This window comes from Peromyscus maniculatus, chromosome X (genome assembly GCF_049852395.1).
Source record: "Peromyscus maniculatus bairdii isolate BWxNUB_F1_BW_parent chromosome X, HU_Pman_BW_mat_3.1, whole genome shotgun sequence".
In the NCBI taxonomy this organism is placed as follows: Eukaryota; Metazoa; Chordata; class Mammalia; order Rodentia; family Cricetidae; genus Peromyscus; species Peromyscus maniculatus.
The window spans coordinates 77,478,272-77,499,981 of record NC_134875.1 but is presented as its reverse complement, the minus strand read 5'-3'; the positions used below and the strand labels follow the sequence as shown (position 1 = coordinate 77,499,981).

Below are 21,710 nucleotides of genomic sequence, written 5' to 3'. Positions count from 1 at the left end.
TAATTAAAACGGTTGCATTTATAAATATGAAATGTCATCACATTATACATTACACATGGTATAAGTAAAATAGCTGAAATATGTTTTTGTACTTTCCACAAATATACAACTACTTACCACCATTAACAGAATATGATCTATTAATTGGAAAATGTGGAACATCTCCTTCATTAATTAGTCTGAGATCTTGTTCTCTCTGTAACTCCCTGATTATCCCATCAAGAATGCTTTCTTCTTGGTCATTGGTTTGTTGCCCAATTACCTGTTCTACCACCTCACCGTCACCTTAATGAGACCAAAGACAGAAAGTCAGATAAATTTATTACATTTTACTATACCTTAATATGGTTAAAAAAAAGTAAGCTTAACTTATAAATTGTGAGAGAAGTAATTAGAAATAATTTAAATTAAAAATAAAGTATACATGAAATAACACTTTATGGGAGTTTTTAAAAATATATTTAATGATTCAGCATTTGTACCTGATTTAACCAATAGTCCTAAATTAGACATCGTTATCAAGGCATTTTAAGGAATAATTATAATGCTAAATAGTCCATTTTAAAACAAGTTTTTATATGCTATATTCTAAGAATTAGAGATTTAAATAAGTTTTTTTTTTTTTACATTGGGTCTTACTCTGTAACCCAACTTGGTCTGGAACTCACTATATAGTCGGGCATGGCCTGAGTTCATGGCAATCTTCTGCTCAGCCTTCTGAGTGCTGGGATTACAGCTGTGAGCCACCATGCCTGGCCTGAGTAATTTATAAACAAGCTTAGTCACAGTTACCTAGAATGTTCTGCATCTTTTTCTTATGAAAATTGCATTATGAAAGAAATTAAGTCTTTTAAGTAAATAAGTATTCTCATTTTTATAACACTAGTGTCTTAATAAGTAGAAAATTATCTTTATGATAAACTCAAATTCAATATTTATTTCTGAGTGAAAACTTTGACTTTTATCTTTCTTAAATGCATCATGTCCTGTTTTTCATCTTGCCCTGAAATTAGATCAAATGCATTTGACAGAGTATTGAAGTAATTAGTTCTTGTAATATTAAGCATGCTAAATTAGTTTTTATTTAGATAGTTTCAGTCTAATATTGTATTTATTATTTACATTTTTCTCTTGGTTAATAAATATTAAATCATCAGAGTAACCAAATGCTACTAGAATGCCTTACAAATTTTTACTTCATTTTATTTTATGAAGGTCAATTCAAGCATCAATTTCATAGCAAAGAAAGAAAATCCAGACAGAAGACAGGTGTGGTGGCACATGCCTGTAACCCCAACAGTAAGAAGCCTAAGACAGAAGAAATGCAAATGAGCTAGCCCAGAATACATAGTGAGATCCTGTTTCAAAAAACCATTTTTAAGGAGGAAAGGAAACTATTTGCAAATCTGTAACTTACTCCTCTATAATTAAATGAAAATTGTTAAGTACCAAACCAATGCAAAGGCATTCTATGGAAGAAGAAGCAGAAAAGACAGTCAGTCTACACAGCTGAAACATCTATCTGAAGAAACCCAGTCTCCTTTTTGGGGGCTCATTAACTAGCAGCTTTCAAAACGAGCTATTCATACTATAATCAATATAATTTTACCAATTAAGCTTAATATAGTAAAGTTAGTTAAGTTTAATTATTACCAGAAGTCACTATACAGAACAAGGTCATACATATGGCAATGGTTTCCACTGTGGTAGGTGAACAAATTACTTCTTGGGCATGTTACTGTTTGTCTTAAACCAGTTACTTTTGCACAGCAGAGCTAAACAATGAAAGACTACTCTGTTAAGCTATAATGTACAAGTAAAAATTAACAAAAATAATATATAGTGCCTATTATAACCTTTTTCAGAATTTAGTAAGGAACATACATCTGCAACACTTTAAATTTGCTTCAGGAGATAACATACCATTAGCCACATATCCCAACTGTGGAATGAGCTGCTCATCTTTACAATTTTCCCGTCCTGGTACCAGCCGTTGAAATTTTGTAGGATGAGGATTTCCATCAACATCCACCAAGAATGGGGGAGGCATGAGGTGAGGAGCTTGCTGAGTTTGTTCATCTAATACATAGTTATTTGCATCTCTAATAAGTGGTCGATAATCAGTGTGGAAGAACATCTGATCTGGAATCTTTGTGAGAGAATGTTTTGTTAGTGTTTAGCATACCAGAGATATATAGTCTGGGCCCTTATTTTCATTCCAAAAGCACATATATATTTTGAATCACACAGTTTTAATGTTCTCTCATAGTTCTATGTTGTCATATGTTCCTCTAGGAAGAAACAAATGACCTAGATAGTAGTTTTCTTATCTATGAAATTCTATGATTTGCATTATTTTAAAGACCTCATATTATATTTCCCTAATTAGGATAAGAAATAAGGCAACAATCTATCAGAAGTTGTGTATTTTGATTTGACTTAAAACAAACACACAAACCTATATAACTTGAGTTATTTTTATTCAAGTAAGAATAAATGAAGCATAATATGCATAATGAGAGTGATAAACATCAACCAAATCAACAATATTAAAAGCTATTGAGCTAACCTCAATGATGGTGAGGTCTCTTCCTACTATAAGATTCCACAATCTCCCTAGATTCACAGCTAATAAAATACAAAGAACCAGTTGTGTGTGCCACAGCATACCTATAATCCTAGCACTTGGGAGACAGAGGAGAGGGTTGCAGTAAGTTTGATGCCAGCCTTTTAGCAGAAAAACTGAAAGATGTGAATGGAGGACTACATATATAACCTAACAAAATTAGACAAAAATGAGATAAACAATTTAAACAGAACTATAACAAGCAACAAGATTGAACCAATCAAGGGAAAAAAAACTCTCAATTTAAAAAAAAATCTGAATTCTATCAGCCCATTGAAGAAGGATTAACACCATTGCTCCTCAAGTAATTACATAAAACAGAAAAAGGAAAGAATGCTACCAAAATCTATTTACAAAGCCATTATTACCCTGATACAAAAACCAGATGAACACAGAACAAAAATAACACTGTAGAGTAGTATCCCTAATGAACATTGAAGCAAAAATAAGATACTTGCAAACCAAACTCCAGCACACATCAACAATGTCACTCAACATGATCAAGCTTGATTCAATTCAGAAGAGATGATTCTACATACCTAAGTCAATAAATCTATCACACAAATAGACTGAGGGGCAGAAATCATAGGATCATCTCATTTAATACAGGAAGGCTTCTTTCTGACAAATCCCAGGATGAGAAAAGTACTAAAGAATAGAAGCAGCACATCTTGGAAGCTGAAGAAACAGCACAGCAGTTAAGAGTACACACTCCTCTTCCAGAAGACCCAAGTCCATTTCCTGGCACATACATCAGACAGTTCACAACTACCAGCAACTTCAGCTCCAGGGAGATCCAACGGCCTTTTCTATCCTCCACAGGCACTGCACTCATGTGAACATACCCACAGAGACACCCACAAATCTACACATGAAAATAAAATCTTTAAAAAAGGAAGTGTGGGCTGGACAGGTGGTTCAGCACTTAAGAGCACGGATTGCTCTTCCAGAGGACTGGAGTTCAATCTCCAGCACCCACGTGGTTGCTCACAATCATTTGGAACCTCAGTTCCAGAGGCTCTGACACCTTTTCCTAGTCTCCACTGGCATCAGGCATGCATGTGATGTACAAACATACATACATACATACAAAATACCCATACACATAAAATAAATGAAGTTCAAAACACGTAACATATCTCAACATAATAAGATAAATATGATAAAAAACTATAGTAAGCATCAAAGTAAATAAGTTAAACTCAAAAGTATTTTCAACAAGAGCCAGAACAAGCAGGCCTATTTTCTTCACTCTCATTCAATACAGTGTCTGAAGTCTTAGAAGACTAAGACAAGAGACAGCTATAAAGGAAACGAAGAAATCAAAGTTCCTTTATTTTCAGATAATATGACTGTATACACAAGAGACTCTAAAGACTTCACCACATGGGACTAGGCGAGGTGGCTCAGCAGTTAATAGCACTTGTTTGCAGAGGACTGTATTCAATTCCCAGTTCCCACACATTGGCTCACAACCGTCTGTACCTCCAGTTCCAGGGTACCCTCTTCTGACTTCTGAGGGCACCAGGCATACATATGGTGCACATATATACATGCAAGTGAAACATCCATATACATAAAATGAATAAATCTAAAAAACACTTTTGAAGACTTCTGCAGAAAAACTCTAGAGGTGATAAAGCTGATAGAGCAGCAGAAGGATACAAAATTAATGTAAAACAATCAGTGGCCTTTCTTTATACTGATGACAAACACACCCAAGAAGAAATCAAGAAAACAACCCCACTCATATCAGCCTGAGAAAGAAACTAAAATACCTTGTGATAAACCTAACCAAGGAAGGTAAAAAATCTGTACTCTGAAAATTTTAAAGCACCAAAGAAGAGAAATATGTTTCCTCTCATACATGGGTCCTAGATTTCATATCGATACAAAAAGCAATCTATACTTATGACATGAATGAAGAAGTGAAACTATCTGGGGGGGACTACAGTGGGGGGGGACAGAGAAAAGGGAAGGGAAGGACATATTCTCAATATACAATATAGATTTGTACAAAAATCTCATGCAACACAGTACCATGTTTCATGAATACATACAATGAAAAACTTCAATGAATGGTACAATCCCAAATTATTGTCTGTAACAAAAATTATATATACTAACCTTTTCATAGTATTTACTGCATCCAAAGCCAAATAGCAACAAATGCCCATGGGAATCTGTGCAGGCAAAATGGTTTCCATCTGGTGAAAATTTACAATCAAACACTGCCCCGTGACCTTGGCCTTCAATCTGAAATTCAGAGGAGTCTTTTAAGTCATTTTAAGAGTCCTTCTCAAATATTAAGTAGGCAATAGCTTCTCCTAGCTATTCCCTTGAATTATGTGATGAATCAACATTCCAGTGTACTCTCTAGCTTCTGTAGCCAGAACCCTAGAGTAAACAATAAATCTCTGAACTATAATTATGGAGGAGAAAATTGAGGTGGACACAATGAACAACTGCACCTAACATAATAACATATGAAATAATAAATGGATGAAGAAGGAGAGTTAAAAGGATCTATGTGCAACCAAACTGACAATGGTGCTATTCAACAAAGTGAAGCTATTATTTTTATATCTTCAGTTGTAAGATAAGCCTTTCAGTAACTATCTTAAAAGTAAATTATGCAAATTATCCACTAACAAAAGAGATAGTATTATCAATGATCTGGATCTATATAAAGTCTGTAGAAGTGAGATCAAAGGTCCAGCCACAGTTTAGCATTGTTTAGTTGGAACTATTCTTAAGAAAAGGACCCTAAACGTGCAAGATATGAGTATGTTCATCATAGAAGAATGATATTTTACTCAGAGAAATGATAACTAACCAATTTTTTATGTCATTTCTATGAGATTTATGTCACAACCATCTCTATCAGTACACAAGATCCTGTCTCAGAAACAAAAAAATAAGCCACAGCCAGGTATGGCAGTGCACATCTGAAATCCAAGAACACAGGAGGTAGTGCAGGGGGATCAGGAGTTAAAGGTCATTGCTGGTTACACTGAGAGTTTGAGGTACACTTGGGCTATATGAGGTACTGTCTCCTCCAACAACAACAACAATAAAAGAACATGTATATATGTACGAATATATATTTTGCAAGTAAGTTTTGGACTATGAATCTCATATAGTTGAGGTGTATACCATAGACAGATTCATGATTTAATTTTTTCTTTGTATTCATGAATTGAAATTACAGTTTAAACATAGATCTTTTGGTATTTTAGCTTACATTTTCAATCCAATTGTAAGAAATTTGATTGAACATTTCAGTTTAGATGTACATATCAGAATATGAAAAATGCTAACACCAAAATAAGTAGCCATGCTGAAAGATCTAACTCTAAGCCCCTGAGTCATTCTCTGAATTATTTCACTGACTTATACACAGATGACAAGCTGTTCCTTTGTCGTAGGCCACTGGATTATCAAAAAAGCAAAGTAAGATTTAATATGAACTTTAAACATAGGTTTCTTACCATATTAAAGTAATTTCGAATTTTGGTCCCTCGGTCAAGGTCCCAAATAAAAATGTTCCCATCATGACCCGCTGAAAGTATGATCCTTTGATCAAATGGATGTGCTTCTAGAACAAATACTTCATCATCATGCCCCTGTGATGAAAATCAATATTAGAAATGAAAAGCAACACCAGATGTCTGGTTTATTTGTCCAAAAGATCTTGAGCACTAGAAGGCTAGTTGAGATGAATTAATACATACCAATTGACTAGCATCCACTCATGGGTACTTCATAAATAAATATTTTAGTTTAGAGGGCCTTAAATGCAGAACTGCTCGTTTTATAAACCTGATAGTCTTAGATAAGACACGGAAAGATAATTAATGCTCACTAACCACTGGAATGTAATTTGGAGATGTAGGACTTCATTGATTTTTTAAAAGCCACAGCAAATACAACAAGCAGGCTGTGATGGCATATGTATTTCCAGCAGTCAAGGCATGCATGTGGGCAATCGGAGGCCACCCGTGACTATAAAGTGAGTTTGAAGCCAGTCGGAATTATACAAGATAGGATCTCAAAGTAAAATATGGATTGGAGGACAAAGAAAGGAAAAAAAGAAAATAGAATATTTCATTACCATCCACCCCTACTACCATGATAAAAAACCTTGACTGGTTTCCATCTAACATTTTCACCATGGTATCTGTAGTGTCAGAATTCACAGGTCTAATCTGAACTAGATAGTGAAACCTTACCTCAAAAAAAAAAAAATAGGTGCAGACCGGCTCAAAATATAAATTGCTAAGATAAATAGGTAAAATTCCATTACAGAAAGTACCATCAATAACTTGAAGACAACCTAAATTCTTTCCTGTGACTACTAAAAATATTCTTTCTATTCTGTAACTAAGATCTCTGTTAAAGAACCAATCTGAACTGCCACTACTTTTCAATTTCCTAAAAGAATATTCAAAAAAGCATGAATTGATATATTGATAATTCAAATGGTAATGACATATCTATTTCAGAGTACATTAGGAAAAAGTCTCTCCCAGATCAGATCTGATCACTGGTAGAAATCTGAATTGGTACATCTTGCACTTTTCAGAATCAACCCGTATTTGATTATTTCTCTTTTAATAAGTTATAAGGAGAAAATTTTACTTAATTTTCCACTGATATCTAATACCTGGTCCAGAACCTTTCATACAGTAAATGCTCAGGAGGCATTATTTTAATGGAATAGCTTTATGCCCCACCAAGACCCTGATATAAACTGTTACAATTGAAATGTAAGTACTATATGAAATGAAGGGCTTGGAATTTAGATCAATTGGCAGAGTGCTTGCCTAGTATCACACCCCTGCATAAAACCATGTGATGGCACGTGCCTATAATCCCAGGATTTGGGAGATGGAACCAGGAAGAACAGGAAATTCAAGGTCCTCATTTGCTAAATAGAAAACTTAAGGCTAGCCTGAGCTACATGAAACAAAGAAGGGGAAAAAAAAAACAAAGACAAAAAAAGAGAAAAGTAGCCTTGTCTAGGACTGTACAATTCAGTGAAAACAGGTGATGTATGAGTCAGCCCAGAAGAAGAGCGTCCCTAAACAGGGCTTTAAGGTAATTACAAAGACAGAACTTTACATAGATTTATTAAATTAACAGCTATAACAGAAATGGGGAAGGAATTGTTTTGGGGGAATGGGATGAAAGCAGGGAGGGGAAACTGTGGTCAGGATGTGAAATGAATGAATAACTTAATAAATAATAAAAACACCATTCCTGTTTTCAGTGGTGAATCATATATTAGTCCTATCTGGTGGATGTACCAAAAGACCCCCAAAATATTCTCCAAAGGCTAGCAAGTAATAGAAAGGAAAGTAAAACTTAAAAGTCTTGTTCCTAGAATAATGCACTTTGACCTTTTTCATTCTTTTTAGAGACAAGGTCTCACTATACTGACCAGACTGCTCTCAAACTAGGTTAAAGTAATCATCACACCTCAGCCTCCTAAGCATTGGACCTACAACACACCACTTCACTAGGCTTAAATAGTTTCTTTTCCTATTAAAAAGTATAATACTTACAGACAAAGTATGAAGAAGCTGCCCTGTGACAGAATTCCAAACTTTCAAAAGGAAATTGTTCACTGCAGTAATAACAGTGGTGTCATAACGATCCCAAGCCACCATGGTCACCTTTAGCTTAGTGACTTTGTCCTCTGCAGATGCCAAATTATTCCTGAAGCAAAAATTTGAAATATTTGTATCTTGCATATTTTAACAAAGGTAAACACAAAACAGCAAACTAGGACAAAATTTTCTAGGAGAATGCAAGTGATTAGATAAAAAAAAGTCTAAGAGTATTCATGAAAAAAAAACCTGTACCCCATCATGGAATACTACTTATATATTGATGGCCGTGAAGGCTAAAATTATGGTAGGTAAATAGTTGTGGTCAGCTTTTTGTCAATTTTGCACAAGCTTGTGTCATGTGGGAGGATGGAATCTCAATTGGGAAAGTGCCTCCATTAAGTCTTTAGGTAAGACTCTAGAGCATTTACTTGACTAACCATTAATGATGAGGGAGGGCTCAGCCTCCTCTGGGTAGTACCACCTCTGGGAAGGAGGTTCTGGGTAAAAAAGCAAGCTGAGTAAGCTATAGAGAGCAAGCCTAAGAAGTCGTGTTAGCCATGGCTTCTGCTTCAGTTCCTGCCTCCAGGTTCTTGCCTGGAGTTCTTCACTGATGGAGTATGATCGGGGAGTTGTAAAATGAAATAAGCCCTTTCCTCTCCAAGTTGCTTTTGGCTATGATGTTTAATCACAGCAATAAAAACCAAACTAATATAATAGTTGCTTGGGCACACACAAAAAGTGAGACCAGAAAGAACTCTGTATCTTAAAAAATAAAATTCACAGTATGATCAGGTTGTCTGCCAGACAATACAAAAATGTACAGGGTTGATATTATCTCTTTAAATATTAATTTTAAAAATAATAGGCTTTATAAATAAGTATCAGCAAATTACTTACTTAAATGACTATGGCATTAACAATATCTGTCCGTGACTAATAAGGTAGTCAATTTAAAGGTCAAACATGAATAAATCTAATTATTTCAAAGAGACTGACATATCTTCTAATAAGCAGTATTCTGATGAAACCAGATACTGATTAAATGCATATATAATGCCAAGTATAAATGCTAACAATATGAAATATAAGGGAGTCCTCAGCAATTAGAGTAAAAGGTAAACTTAATACAGTATTCAGCAATGTTCTAGTCAATCAGCAGCAAAGGAACAGTTGCTAAGAGACTGAATAAAGGTGTAAATGTCATGCCTAGTAATTAATTTCAAACTATTTACTAACATAAAAATTATAGGCATTATTAAATATGGGGCAATGCAAAGGACGATAAGCCATGGGAGACCCCCTGAAATATCTAACATCCATTCTTACCCACTCATCTTAGTAGCCATATCTAGCACTATACTCTTCCATTCTTGTTGTTGATACTGCCATATTCTTGCTGTTCCATCTCTACTTCCACTAACAAATCTTAAACTGGAAAAAAGTTAAAATAACCTTGTTATTTTTTCCAAAACTCATCACATTTTCTTGATTATAAAATTAGTAACCTTCATACACTACTGGAATATGTAAAACAGTACACTGATTTTAAAGAACAGTTTGTCAGTTCCTAAAATGCTAAACATAAAGTTTACCTTTCGCCCCAGCAATCCTATTCCAGGGACAAATCCACCAAAAGAAATGAAACCATTAGTCCACATAAGCACTCAATAATCCCCAAAGTAGAAACAAATGAAACGTTTACCAGTGGATAAATTAAGTATGGCATTCATATAACATTCAATAATAAAACCTGATACATTTTGTGATGTGGGTGAATACTGAACATACAAGTAAGTTTAATGACAACGGGAAGGACTGTTGCCCAGTGGTGGGAAAAGAGTGATGATAGGCTTGAGGATTCACAGCTAAAGGGAATGAGCATGCTACTGGGTTAAAGAACATGTTTGCTCAAAGATTAACACTGAAGGTTGTACAATGCTATAAATATACAGAAATGTTTATTATGAGCTACCTTTTATAGAACATTTGTTCACCCACAAGTTTGATATTGTATTTTTTCTGATCTTTCAGACATGCATTTAAACCAGACATTGTTTGCATGCCTGTTGCACTCAAGAAGATGAGGCAGGAATATTACAAGTTCAAGGCCAGCATGAGCTATATACTAAGAGACTTATGAAAAAAATAAAAATTCATTGAAACATATATTGACCCCTTTTCTCCTTAGGAAACAGAATCCCACCATATACAAGGTTGTTCATAACTGTATTTTGTAGCTCTTAATCTACATTTACAAATATAAAGGTACATCAATTTCAGTAAGTGTTCAACTATATGGATATATATATCAAATTTTACTTAATGAAGCTCATAATGATCAATAATCATATTATGTGGTAGTTTGAAAGAAAATGGCCCCCCAAAGGGAGTGGTATTGTTAGGAAGTGTGGCCTTGTCGGAGTAGGTGTGGCCTTCTAGGAGGAGGTGTGTCACTGTGGAGGTGGCTTTGAGGTCTCATATATGCTAAAGATACCGCGTAGTGTCACAGAACACTTCCTGTTGCCTTCAAGATGCAGGACTCTCAGTCTACTTCCTGCTGACTGCATATTAACATGCAGCAGCAGCTCCTTCTCCAGCACCATGTCTGCCTGCATGCCACTATGCTCTCGCCATGATGATAGTGGATTAAACCTCTGAGACTGTAAGCCACCACCTCAATTAAATGTTTTCCTTTATAAGAGTTGCCTCATGTAGAAGAGAATGGGGGGTGGGTTGGGAGGGGGAGGCTGGAGGAGCAGGAGGAGGGAAGAAGGGGATCTTTGATTGGTATGGAAAATGAACAAAAAACTTTTCTTAATTAAAAAAATTTAAATAGAAAAGAGTTGTCATGGTTATAGTGTCTCTTCACAGCAATAGAAATCCTAACTAAGACATATTCGTTTTACTTTATAGCTTTAAACTTAAAATGTTATGAAGGGCATCTCTAGCTGTCTTTGTACAATCTCATATATTGTACTGAGTTAAAAGAGGTACATCTTTAAAAGCTCTTGATGTGTACTGCCAAATTGTTTCCCTATATTTTGAAAAGAATAAGAATCTTAAGAAAAGTTGTAAGAAAGGATCAATTTATAATACTTAATATATTGAATATTAAATTTTTAAATATCCTGTAATTTTTTAAAGAAAATTCTGATAGTTAAGACGTAGTAACAATGCTTTTGAAATACACATTTACAAATAGACAAGAAATTAAAATTTCAGGTTCTTTTACTAGGAAAAAATAGTAACATGGGTGCTGGAGAAATGGCTCAGGATTTCTGACTCTCTTTGTAGGCAACTGTACTCAGGTTCACATACCCCATGTAGAAACACACACACACACACACACACACACACACACACACACACACACACACAGAGAGAGAGAGAGAGAGAGAGAGAGAGAGAGAGAGAGAGAGAGAGAGAATTCAAAGTAAAAATAAGTGCTCAGCAGTTAAGAGCATGTATTGCTCTTCTAGAAGACCCAAGTTCAATTCCCAGCATCATATCAGGAGGCTCACAATCTATTAATTCCAGCTCAAGAGGACCTGATCTCTTTAGCCTCCTTAGGCACCCACACATATGTGGACACACTTATTTATGCATGCACACATACACAATTAAAAATTAAAAAAAAACACTAAGTCTTAAAAAAATTAATAACTCAGCCGGGCGGTAATGGCACATGCCTGTAATCCCAGCACTCAGGAGGCTGAAGCAGGCGGATCTTTGTGAGTTCGAGGCCAGCCTGGTCTACAGAGCTAGTCCAGGACAGGCTCCCAAGCTACAGAGAAACCCTGTCTCGAAAAACCAAAAAAAAAAAAAAAAAAAAAAAAGGAAAGGAAAAAAAAATTAATAACTCAACGGGGCAGTGGTGGTGCACACCTTTAATAATCCCAGCACTCAGGAGGCAGAGGCAGGCGCATCTCTGTGAGTTCGAGGCCAGCCTGGTCTACAGAGCAAGATCTAGGACAGGTACCAAAACTACACGAAGAAATCCTGTATCGAAAAACAAACAAACAAAAAAACTAACAATAATAATAATAATAATAATAATAATAATAACTCACAGAGGTGGCTCAGCAGTTAAGAGTACTTGTTGCTCTTCTAGAGGACCTGGATTTGGCTCTCAGCACCCATGTCATATGGCCTACATCTGCTTATAACTCCAGCTCTATAGCATCCAAGCCCCTCTTCTGGTTTATGCAGGCACCCACATATATGTAGTTAACACACACAAATACACACACAGACAAACACATACACACAAATAAATAAAAACATATTTAAAGCCGGGAGGCAGTGGTGCATGCCTTTAATCCCAGCACTCGGGAGGCAGAACCGGGCAGATCTCTGTGACTTTGATGCCAGCCTGGTCTACAGAGCAAGATCCAGGATAGGCACCAAAACTACACAAAGAAACCCTGTCTCCAAACAAAAACCACATACACATACACACAAAATCCGTGGCTGATATGTAGAATTAAATTAAATTATAAAATAAAAAAAGAAAGAACTCAAAAAAATAGATTTAAAAGTCAATTAAGAATGGTAATATGGCCAGGTGGTGGTGGCACACGCCTTTAATCCCAGCACTCAGGAGGCAGAACCAGGCTGATCTCTGTGAGTTCAAGGCCAGCCTGGACTACCAAGTGAGTCCCAGGAAAGGTGCAAAGCTACACAGAGAAACCCTGTCTCGAAAAACCAAAAAAAAAAAAAAAAAAAAAAAAGAATGGTAATATGGTTAAGTTATTCTTAAATTTTTTTTTTAGGTTTTGTCATTCTTAATACAGATAAACTGTCAACCCTCATTATTTGATTTTATACTTCACAAAGTTGATCAAAATTCATCTTTGTAATTACTCTGTTCAAAAGTACTTAGAAATAAAACAGTCGGCGTCACCTGTGGGCACCAAGCCACCCTGCCCCGAGTGTTACAGCCGCCCCCCCTCCTCCCCGGCAGCAGCGCAACCACCCACCCCCACCACCACCCCCCGTCGTCGTCCCGTTTTTGGGACCCGGGGGCAGGGCGGACTGTCCCCAGTGCACCCCGGGCGTCGTCGCGCCGTTGGGCCCAGGGTGGGGGGGTGGGGGTGGGGGTAAAAAATTAAAATAAAACAGTCACCCACAGAGTTATCATATAAGCATATAGATACAAATGTATGCTAACTTGATCTATTTTTTTTTATCAAATTTTAGATCAGCATAGACTATTATATCTGGGGATCAGATATTTTAGAGGGTTCACAGCTAAGTGTATATAAGATATGCTTTTACAGAGATAGGGAATGTGTCTTATGAGTAGTAGAGACCAGTGATACAAATGTTCAGAGGATGGCAAAAAAAATATAAAATCTGGAGGCCCCAGGAAAGGCTCCAAGTAGGACATGACCCTTCAAGGCCAGATGAGACATAAATAAGATAGAATCAGGAATGACATTTCTGGCTAGGACTTATGTGAGGGAAAGTAGAAGTGAAGTAATAGATGAGATAATATGAACATATGGACTAGAAACAATGCATAAAGCAACTAGGGAAAATATACAGATTCACATGAGAAAAGAATGCCTTTGTCTAACTAAGTCGAGTTGTCCAGAATTTGGAAATGCCATGTTGACGTTTAAAATTTATTCTAGAGCAATAGAAGACAAAATGCTAAAAAAAAATCTGAATAGAACAAATGTTTACTTGTCAGAGACATATTAATCAAATAACAGAAGAATTCTTGTAAAAGAAAACAGAAAAAACAAAGTAAACAAGAAAGAATTCTGGAAGATGAAGAGCTGATAGACTATGGTCACTACTAAGTTAAAAATTTCAGAGAGATAAGGATATCACAGAAGGCAGACATGGACTTTGAACCTAGTGATGGAACAAAATAGCTATTTTCTGCCTCATGCATGTGTCTGTAAGGTGAGAAAGAACTTTGAGCTACTTTGTCTAACGGTATCTCCCAACGATAGCAGACAGCATCAGTAACACAGACTATACAAAATAATCTCTCCCTCTGCACAAATGCATCTTTTAGGTTTTATCTTTAAAACTAACCCAAACAATTCAAGTAACCAAGATCATCTAAAAACCCTTTGGCAGTTAGTGAAACTGGGGTACAATAGGGAATCTCCAGGACTACAGAAGGTGGCTTAGGGTACAAAATTTCCAGGAGCAACTGCAGTAACAGTAAACTGAGCTCAAACAGCTTAACTCTGGGGAAGGTGATGTGAACACAGATGTTTAGCCTAGCAAAGGATTTCTAAGAGAGTTTCCTGAGAAGTCAATGTCTGGATAGCAACCGTATTGGTTTGGAAGGAATGTTTAAAAAAAAATCAAATATTTCTTTATACAAATATGTACTCCATAATTACCTGTCTCCATTGTTACAGAACTGAACAGCAACAACTTTATCCTAAAACAGAACAGACTTTTGATTAAAATGATAAAATGAAGTTATGTGAAAGATAAAATGTCCTAAATTTATACACAACAGCTTTATATAGTAGGTTCTATTTAAATATGATTTTCAATTCTAAAAAAAAAATTGCTTAAAACGATAAATCACTGAAGCCTCTAACAATGAACAAAATAAGTAAGTTGGTGGCATTCTCAAACAAACTAGACATAAACAAATCTGCTTGTAAATCATCTCAAGAGATGCATAGTTCTGAATAGGTATCGCTGTATTACATCCTCCCTAAGACAACACAGTAATAGAATGATGTGTGAATCAATAAAAGCCAGGAGTCAGTTATTGGGGTAAGAACCTGAACGATCAGAGAAGCAGGGGAACAGCCACCAGTGACTTCCTACCTCTTAAGACAACTGAGTTCAATGAAATTCCCCAATTGTTTTATTTGTACAACTTCAGAAAACTATTTCTTTACTTGTTTTCCATGTGTTCTTTTAAACACGAAGCTGAAATTGATAACTCTTTTCACTTTCTTTGACAATGAAGCTAAAATGCATCCTCATACACTATACTCATTTTCACAATTTCCAGTTGTCAAATTGCACTTGAACTTAACTTTTAATAAAACAGAAGCAAATTGTTCATAATTAATTTAATTTTTAAAATTAAGCTATTTATATAGCCACATATTTCTGATTTATATTATTTTGTAGTTTCAATGTGGTATTTACTGATAACTTCTGAATTCTCACTGACAGTTTTCCTAACTAATTTTAGATGTCCTGATGAAATAATATAACCTCAACAACTAACATGAGTGGTAAGTCACTCATTCCAACAGGAGATTTTTACTTGGTAACACTTTTGTACTTACCTGGGCCCCTGTAAATTAAATTTTCTTCATTCCCCCCCTTAATTCTTTCCCACTCATGTATTTCTTCTCTCTCAGGGCTCTATGAACTAGACTGTGCTTGTCTATACAGTGCAGAGGGATTTCCTTATCGTGCTGAGCTCAAATGGATTTCTAACATTTAGTTGCTGTGTTTAATAAATAAAACTCTGATTGGCCAGTAGCCAGGCAGGAAGGATAGGCGGGACAAGGAGGAGAAGAATTCTGGGAGGTGGAAGGCTGAGACAGACAGGCGCTGCCAGCATGACAAGCGAGATGTAAGGTACCGGTAAGCCATGAGACACATGGGAAGGTATAGATTAATAGAAATGGGTTAATTTTTCTTTCCAAATCTGTGAAGAATTGTGTTGGGATTTTGATGGGGATTGCATTGAATCTGTAGATTGCTTTTGGTAAGATGACCATTTTTACTACGTTAATCATACTGATTCATGGGCGTCAACTTTATATGGAAAAACAAAAGACCCAGGATAGCTAAAAGAATCCTATACGATAAAGCAACCCTTGGAGGCATCACCATCCCTGACCTCAAACTCTACTATAGAGCTATAGTAATAAAAACAGCTTGGTACTGGTATAAAAACCGACATACGGACCAAAGGAATCGAATTGAAGACCCTGACATTAATCCATGCACATATGAACACCTGGTTTTTGACAAAGGAGCCAAAACTATACAATGGAACAAAGAAAGTATCTTCAACAAATGGTGCTGGCATAACTGGATGTCAATATGTAAAAGATTACAAATAGATCCATATCTGTCACCATGCACAAAACTCAAGTCCAAGTGGATCAAACACCTAAACATAAATCCAGTTACACTAAACTTAATAGAAAAGAAAATAGGAAGCACTCTTGAACGCATTGGCACCGGAGACCATTTCCTAAATAAAACACCAACAGCACAGACCCTGAGCACAACAATTAATAAATGGGACCTCTCGAAACTGAGAAGCTTTTGCAGGGCAAAAGACACAGCCAATAAGACAAAAAGACAGCCAACAGAATGGGAAAAGATCTTCACCAACCCCACATCTGACAGAGGATTGATCTCCACAATATATAAAGAACTCAAGAAACTAGACATCAAAGTACTGAACAGTCCAGTTAAAAAATGGGCTAAAGAGCTAAACAGAGAATTCTCAAAAGAAGAATCACAAATGGCTGAAAGACATTTAAAGAAATGCTCAACATCCTTAATCATCAGAGAAATGCAAATCAAAACAACTCTGAGATACCACCTTACACCTGTTAGAATGGCTATGATCAAAAACACCAATGACAACCAATGTTGGAGAGGATGTGGAGCAAAGGGAACAATCCTCCACTGTTGGTGGGAATGTAAACTTGTACAACCACTGTGGAAATCAGTATGGTGGTTTCTCAGAAAATTAAGAATCAAACTACCTCAAGACCCAGCCATCCCACTCTTGGGCATATACCCAAGGAATGCTGATTCATACCATAAAGATACATGCTCAGCTATGTTCATAGCAGCACTATTTGTAATAGCCAGAACCTGGAAACAACCTAGATGCCCATCAATAGAAGAATGGATGAAAAAAATGTGGTACATATACACAATGGAGTACTACTCAGCAGAGAAAAACAATGAAAGCATGAAATTTGCAGGCAAATGGATGGAACTAGAAAAAATCATCCTGAGTGAGGTAACCCAAATCCAGAAAGACAGTCATGGTATGTACTCACTCATAGGTGGATTCTAGATATAAAATAAAGGACAATCAGACCACAACCCATAGAACCATAGAGGCTATATATATAGCATGGAGGTCCCTAGGACGACTGTGGCTTATAATAAATTTCAGTTTTACTCAATTATTGAAAAAAATACCCAAATGAATGGAAACACATGAACTATGAACCAAAGGCTGAGGGGCCCCCAGCTGGATCAGGCCCTCTGAATAGGTGAGACAGTTGATTGGCTTGATCAGTTTGGGAGGCAACTAGGCAGTGGTACCGGGTCCTGTGCTCATTGCATGAGTTGGCTGTTTGAAACCTGGGGCTTATGGAGGGACGCTTGGCTCAGTCTGGGAGGAGGGGACTGGACCTCCCTGGACTGAGTCTACCAGGTTGATCGCAGTCCTTGGGGAAGGACTTGTCCTGGAGGAGGTGGGAATAGGGAAACCCATGGCTGATATGTAGAACTGAATGGTATTTTAAAATTATATATATATATATATAAGAAATGGGTTAATTTAAGATATAAGAACAGCTAGCAAGAAGTCTGCCACGGCCATACAGTTTGTAAGCAATATAAGTCTCTGTGTGTTTATACTTGGTTGGGTCTAGGCGGCTGCGGGACTGGCGGGTGAGAGATTTGTCCTGACCGTGAGCTAAGTTTTTCTCTTGCACAACTTAAATAAACTTCCAACATTTAGTATCTAGAATATGAAGCAGCAAGGTGAGAGCAAGCTGGATCTGCTATATATAAAATTGCACAGTTCTCAAAAGAAGAAATGCAAATGGTCAATAAATATTTGAAAAGGCAACAACATTCTTATCCATTAGGGAAACGCAAATTCAAACTACATTAGGATTCCATCTCACCTCAGAATAGTCAGAATGGCCATGACAGAGAAAACAAACAACAAAAAATTGATGGCCAGGATATGAAGAAAAAGCATCCCCTATGCTGCTAATGGGAATGTAAATTGAGAGGCACTATGAAAACAAGTATAGATATTTCTTGAAAATTTAAAAGGGAATACTACCATATGACCCATGTATACTACTCTTGTGTATTCATATAAATGACTCTAAATCAACCTATAACAGAGACACTTGGATATTCATGTTCATTGTTGCATTACTCACGATAACTAGTAAGTGGAACTATCCTAAATGTCCATCAGTAGATGAATGGATAAAGAAAATGTGGAACATACATATTATGTGATTCTGTCTATGTATAAAGCAGAATGAAATCATGACATTTGCAGGAAATTGGATGTAACTGGACATCATTGTGTTTAGCTCAATAAACTAGGCACAGAATGTCAAATATATTTTCTCTCATACATGGAATCTAGATACAAACACACACACACTTATGTATATATACATATATTTGCATATGTATCTATGTGTATGATATAAAATTAGAAAGAAGACTGTGAGAGGAGAAAGAGATTCAAGTGGATGAAAGGAATAAGAGAGGGTAATTGAATATATGTAAAATTAAATGAAAAGAGAGGAAACGGATACATCAAAAGAAGGAAGGGAGGTGGAGGAATGAGTTTTAATAAGAACAAAGCACAAGATCTATGTATGAAAATGACACTGAATATGATTATTTTGTATGCTAAAAAACATTAATAACAAAAATAAATGAAGACTGCTAAGGAAGATTAGATTCTATTGAGCCTTTGATGACACTGTGAAAAACAGAAATCAATAATCTCGACTTCCCTTCTGGACAAGAGGTGAGTGCCTGGGCTCAGCGTAGATCCCATCCCTGGGCACCAACCACTCCGGGGAAGACCTACCCAACTTGGCCCCAGGTTCTGGCCACCAGGCAGGTTCCCTTCTAGCCCTACTGGGAAGGCTCCCCTTCTCCAAGACCCCCGGCAAACCCTGCAATCTCCAAGCCCTGCCCCCACGCCCATCCACTGGAGACCCCAGCCACTTCCGGAGACTTAGAGACCGGCCCCCAGCATCCATCCTGCCCCAGACTTCCCGTCTGGACAAGAGCTCCCATCCTGCCCCGGACTTCCCATCTGGACAAGAGAGCTCCCATCTGGACAAGAGAGAGAGACTTCCTGAATCTGTCAGCTCTGTCTGGACCAAGTGTGCTGATAAGACCAACAGCGAACAACAAGGAGATGGGCAGACGTCAAGGCAGAAGTACATACAACAAAATGAAGAGCAATACAGCATCACCAGAACCTAGCCCGCCTCCAACATCTAGACCTGAACATCAAAAATTGGAAGAAGCAGAAGAAAACAGCCTTATGAATAACATTATGAAGAAGGTAGAGGCTTGTGTAGAGGAAAAGACAAAAAAAAAAAAGGGAAGAACGCTATAAACAACTAGAGGAAAGGACAAATAAAGTAGAAGAAAACAATAAAGTCCTGAAAGAAAATCATGAAAAAGCAATGAAACAGATGAAGGAAACAGTCCAAGACCTGAAAAGGGAAATAGAAAAAATGAAGAAGACACAAACAGAGGAAATGCTGGAAATAGAAAATCTGAGTAAACGATCAGGAACTTCAGCTGCAAGTATAAGCAACAGAATGTAAGAGATGGAAGAGAGGATCTCTGGCGTTGAAGATACAGTAGAAGAAAGAGATTCGTCAGTCAAAGAAAACACTAAAGCCAACAAAGTCATGACCCAAAATATCCAAGAAATTTGGAACACCATGAAAAGACCAAACCTACGAATAATAGGGATAGAAGGAGAAGAATACCAACTCAAAGGCACAGAAAATATATTCAACAAGATCATAGAAGAAAACTTTCCCAACTTAAAGAAGGAAATGCCAATGAAGATACAAGAAGCCTATAGAACACCAAACAGACTAGACCCCCCCAAAAAAAGTCCCCTCGCCACATAATAATTAAACAACTAAATGTACAGAATAAAGAAAGAATATTAAGAGCAGCTAAGGAAAAAGGTCAAGTGACTTATAAAGTCAAACTCATCAGAATAACACCCGATTTCTCAATGGAGACTTTGAAAGCCAGAAGGACCTGGACAGATGTAATGCAGACACTAAGAGACCATGGATGTCAGCCCAGACTAATATACCCATCAAAACTTTCAATCATCATAGACGGAGTGAACAAGACATTCCAAGACAAAGCCAGATTTAAACAATACTTATCCATAAACCCAGCCCTACAGAAAGCACTAGAAGGAAAATTCCAACCTAAGGAAGTCAGATACACCCTCGAAATCAATAAGCTCAATTCATAAAAGTATTTTTCCTATGAAAATACTTAAAATGATTTTTAAGTATATGAACTTTTATGTACAGTCAAATTGGCTCTACTTATGTACTAAAATTCCAGAATTTCACTTTTATCTTTATTACTAAAGAGGCATCTTGAGTTAAAAGTTTTAATACTCATCTACATTAAAGTATGGTACATATCAGAAAAGACAAGAGAAGGAGATTTAAAAAATAAGGGAATATATACAAGTTTCATATTTTGCTCTTACCGTATGTGATTCTAACTCAGCAATTTTCTCTGGTATTTCAGAACCCAAATAGTATATTCTAATAACATGGTCAGTGCTACCTGTTGTAATGAACATACCACCTGAAAGATAAAAACAAAACAAATAGTACCAAGGAGCTTTTGTTAGTTCTATTTAACTCTTTACTTTGTATTACTAACAAGCCTTCAAGAAAAACAAAACTTTCTTACAAATACTGATAACATACTAATATTTCAAAGAAAAAGAAAATTCAAGAAAAACAAGAGAGCTGTGTCAATTAACACAACTATAATTCTAGCTACTAGGGAAGCTAAGGCAGAAAGATCATAAGCTAAAAGTTGGCCAGGGCTTCAGAGTGACTTCAAGGCCAGCCAGGGCAATTAAGTGAGATCTTGCATCCAAATAAGAAAGTAAGGGCCAATGAGACAGCTTCAGTTCATTAAGGTGTTTGTTGCCAAGCTCTATGGATCTGAGTTCAATCCTCAAAACCCACATGGTAGAGGGGAGAAAACTGACTCCCAAATGCTGTACTCTGACCTACCCAAATATGCACACATATACAATAAATGAATAAATGTTAAAAATGAAAGACCTCTGGCTGGGCATAGTGGCACACGCCTTTAATCCCAGCACTTGGGAGGCAAAGGCAGGCAGATCTCTGTGAGTTGGAGGCCAGCTTAGTCTACAATGCAAGTTCCAGGAAAGCCATGGCTGTTACACAGAGAACCCCGGTCTCAGGGGAGAAAAAAAAAAGACCTCCAGGTTTAAAAAGTTAAAAATTAATAAATAAATAAAAAGTAAAAAAGAAGATAGAATATTGTGGATGTAGTTCAGTGGCTGAGTGCTTGCCTAGCACGTTCAAGGCCTTAGGTCCAATACTCATTGCCATAAGAGACAAAGAGAGAAAAAGATAAAAAGACAGACACATTTAAGACAAACATATCCTTCACCTAACAAAATGTAC

At 36.6% G+C, this 21,710-nt stretch overlaps 1 protein-coding gene across 1 annotated transcript in view; it reads right to left on the bottom strand.

The window, feature by feature from the left end:
- Positions 1 to 21,710, bottom strand: part of Brwd3 (bromodomain and WD repeat domain containing 3) — a 109,653-nt gene that overhangs the window by 42,330 nt on the left and 45,613 nt on the right. The window contains exons 11-18 of the mRNA XM_006992318.4: positions 20,747 to 20,847; positions 14,607 to 14,647; positions 9,568 to 9,672; positions 8,194 to 8,347; positions 6,118 to 6,252; positions 4,754 to 4,882; positions 1,924 to 2,149; positions 118 to 285 (exon numbers count right to left, since the gene is read on the bottom strand). Coding sequence (XP_006992380.1) covers positions 118 to 285; positions 1,924 to 2,149; positions 4,754 to 4,882; positions 6,118 to 6,252; positions 8,194 to 8,347; positions 9,568 to 9,672; positions 14,607 to 14,647; positions 20,747 to 20,847 — 1,059 coding nt within the window. The remainder of the gene's footprint in view (positions 1 to 117; positions 286 to 1,923; positions 2,150 to 4,753; positions 4,883 to 6,117; positions 6,253 to 8,193; positions 8,348 to 9,567; positions 9,673 to 14,606; positions 14,648 to 20,746; positions 20,848 to 21,710) is intronic.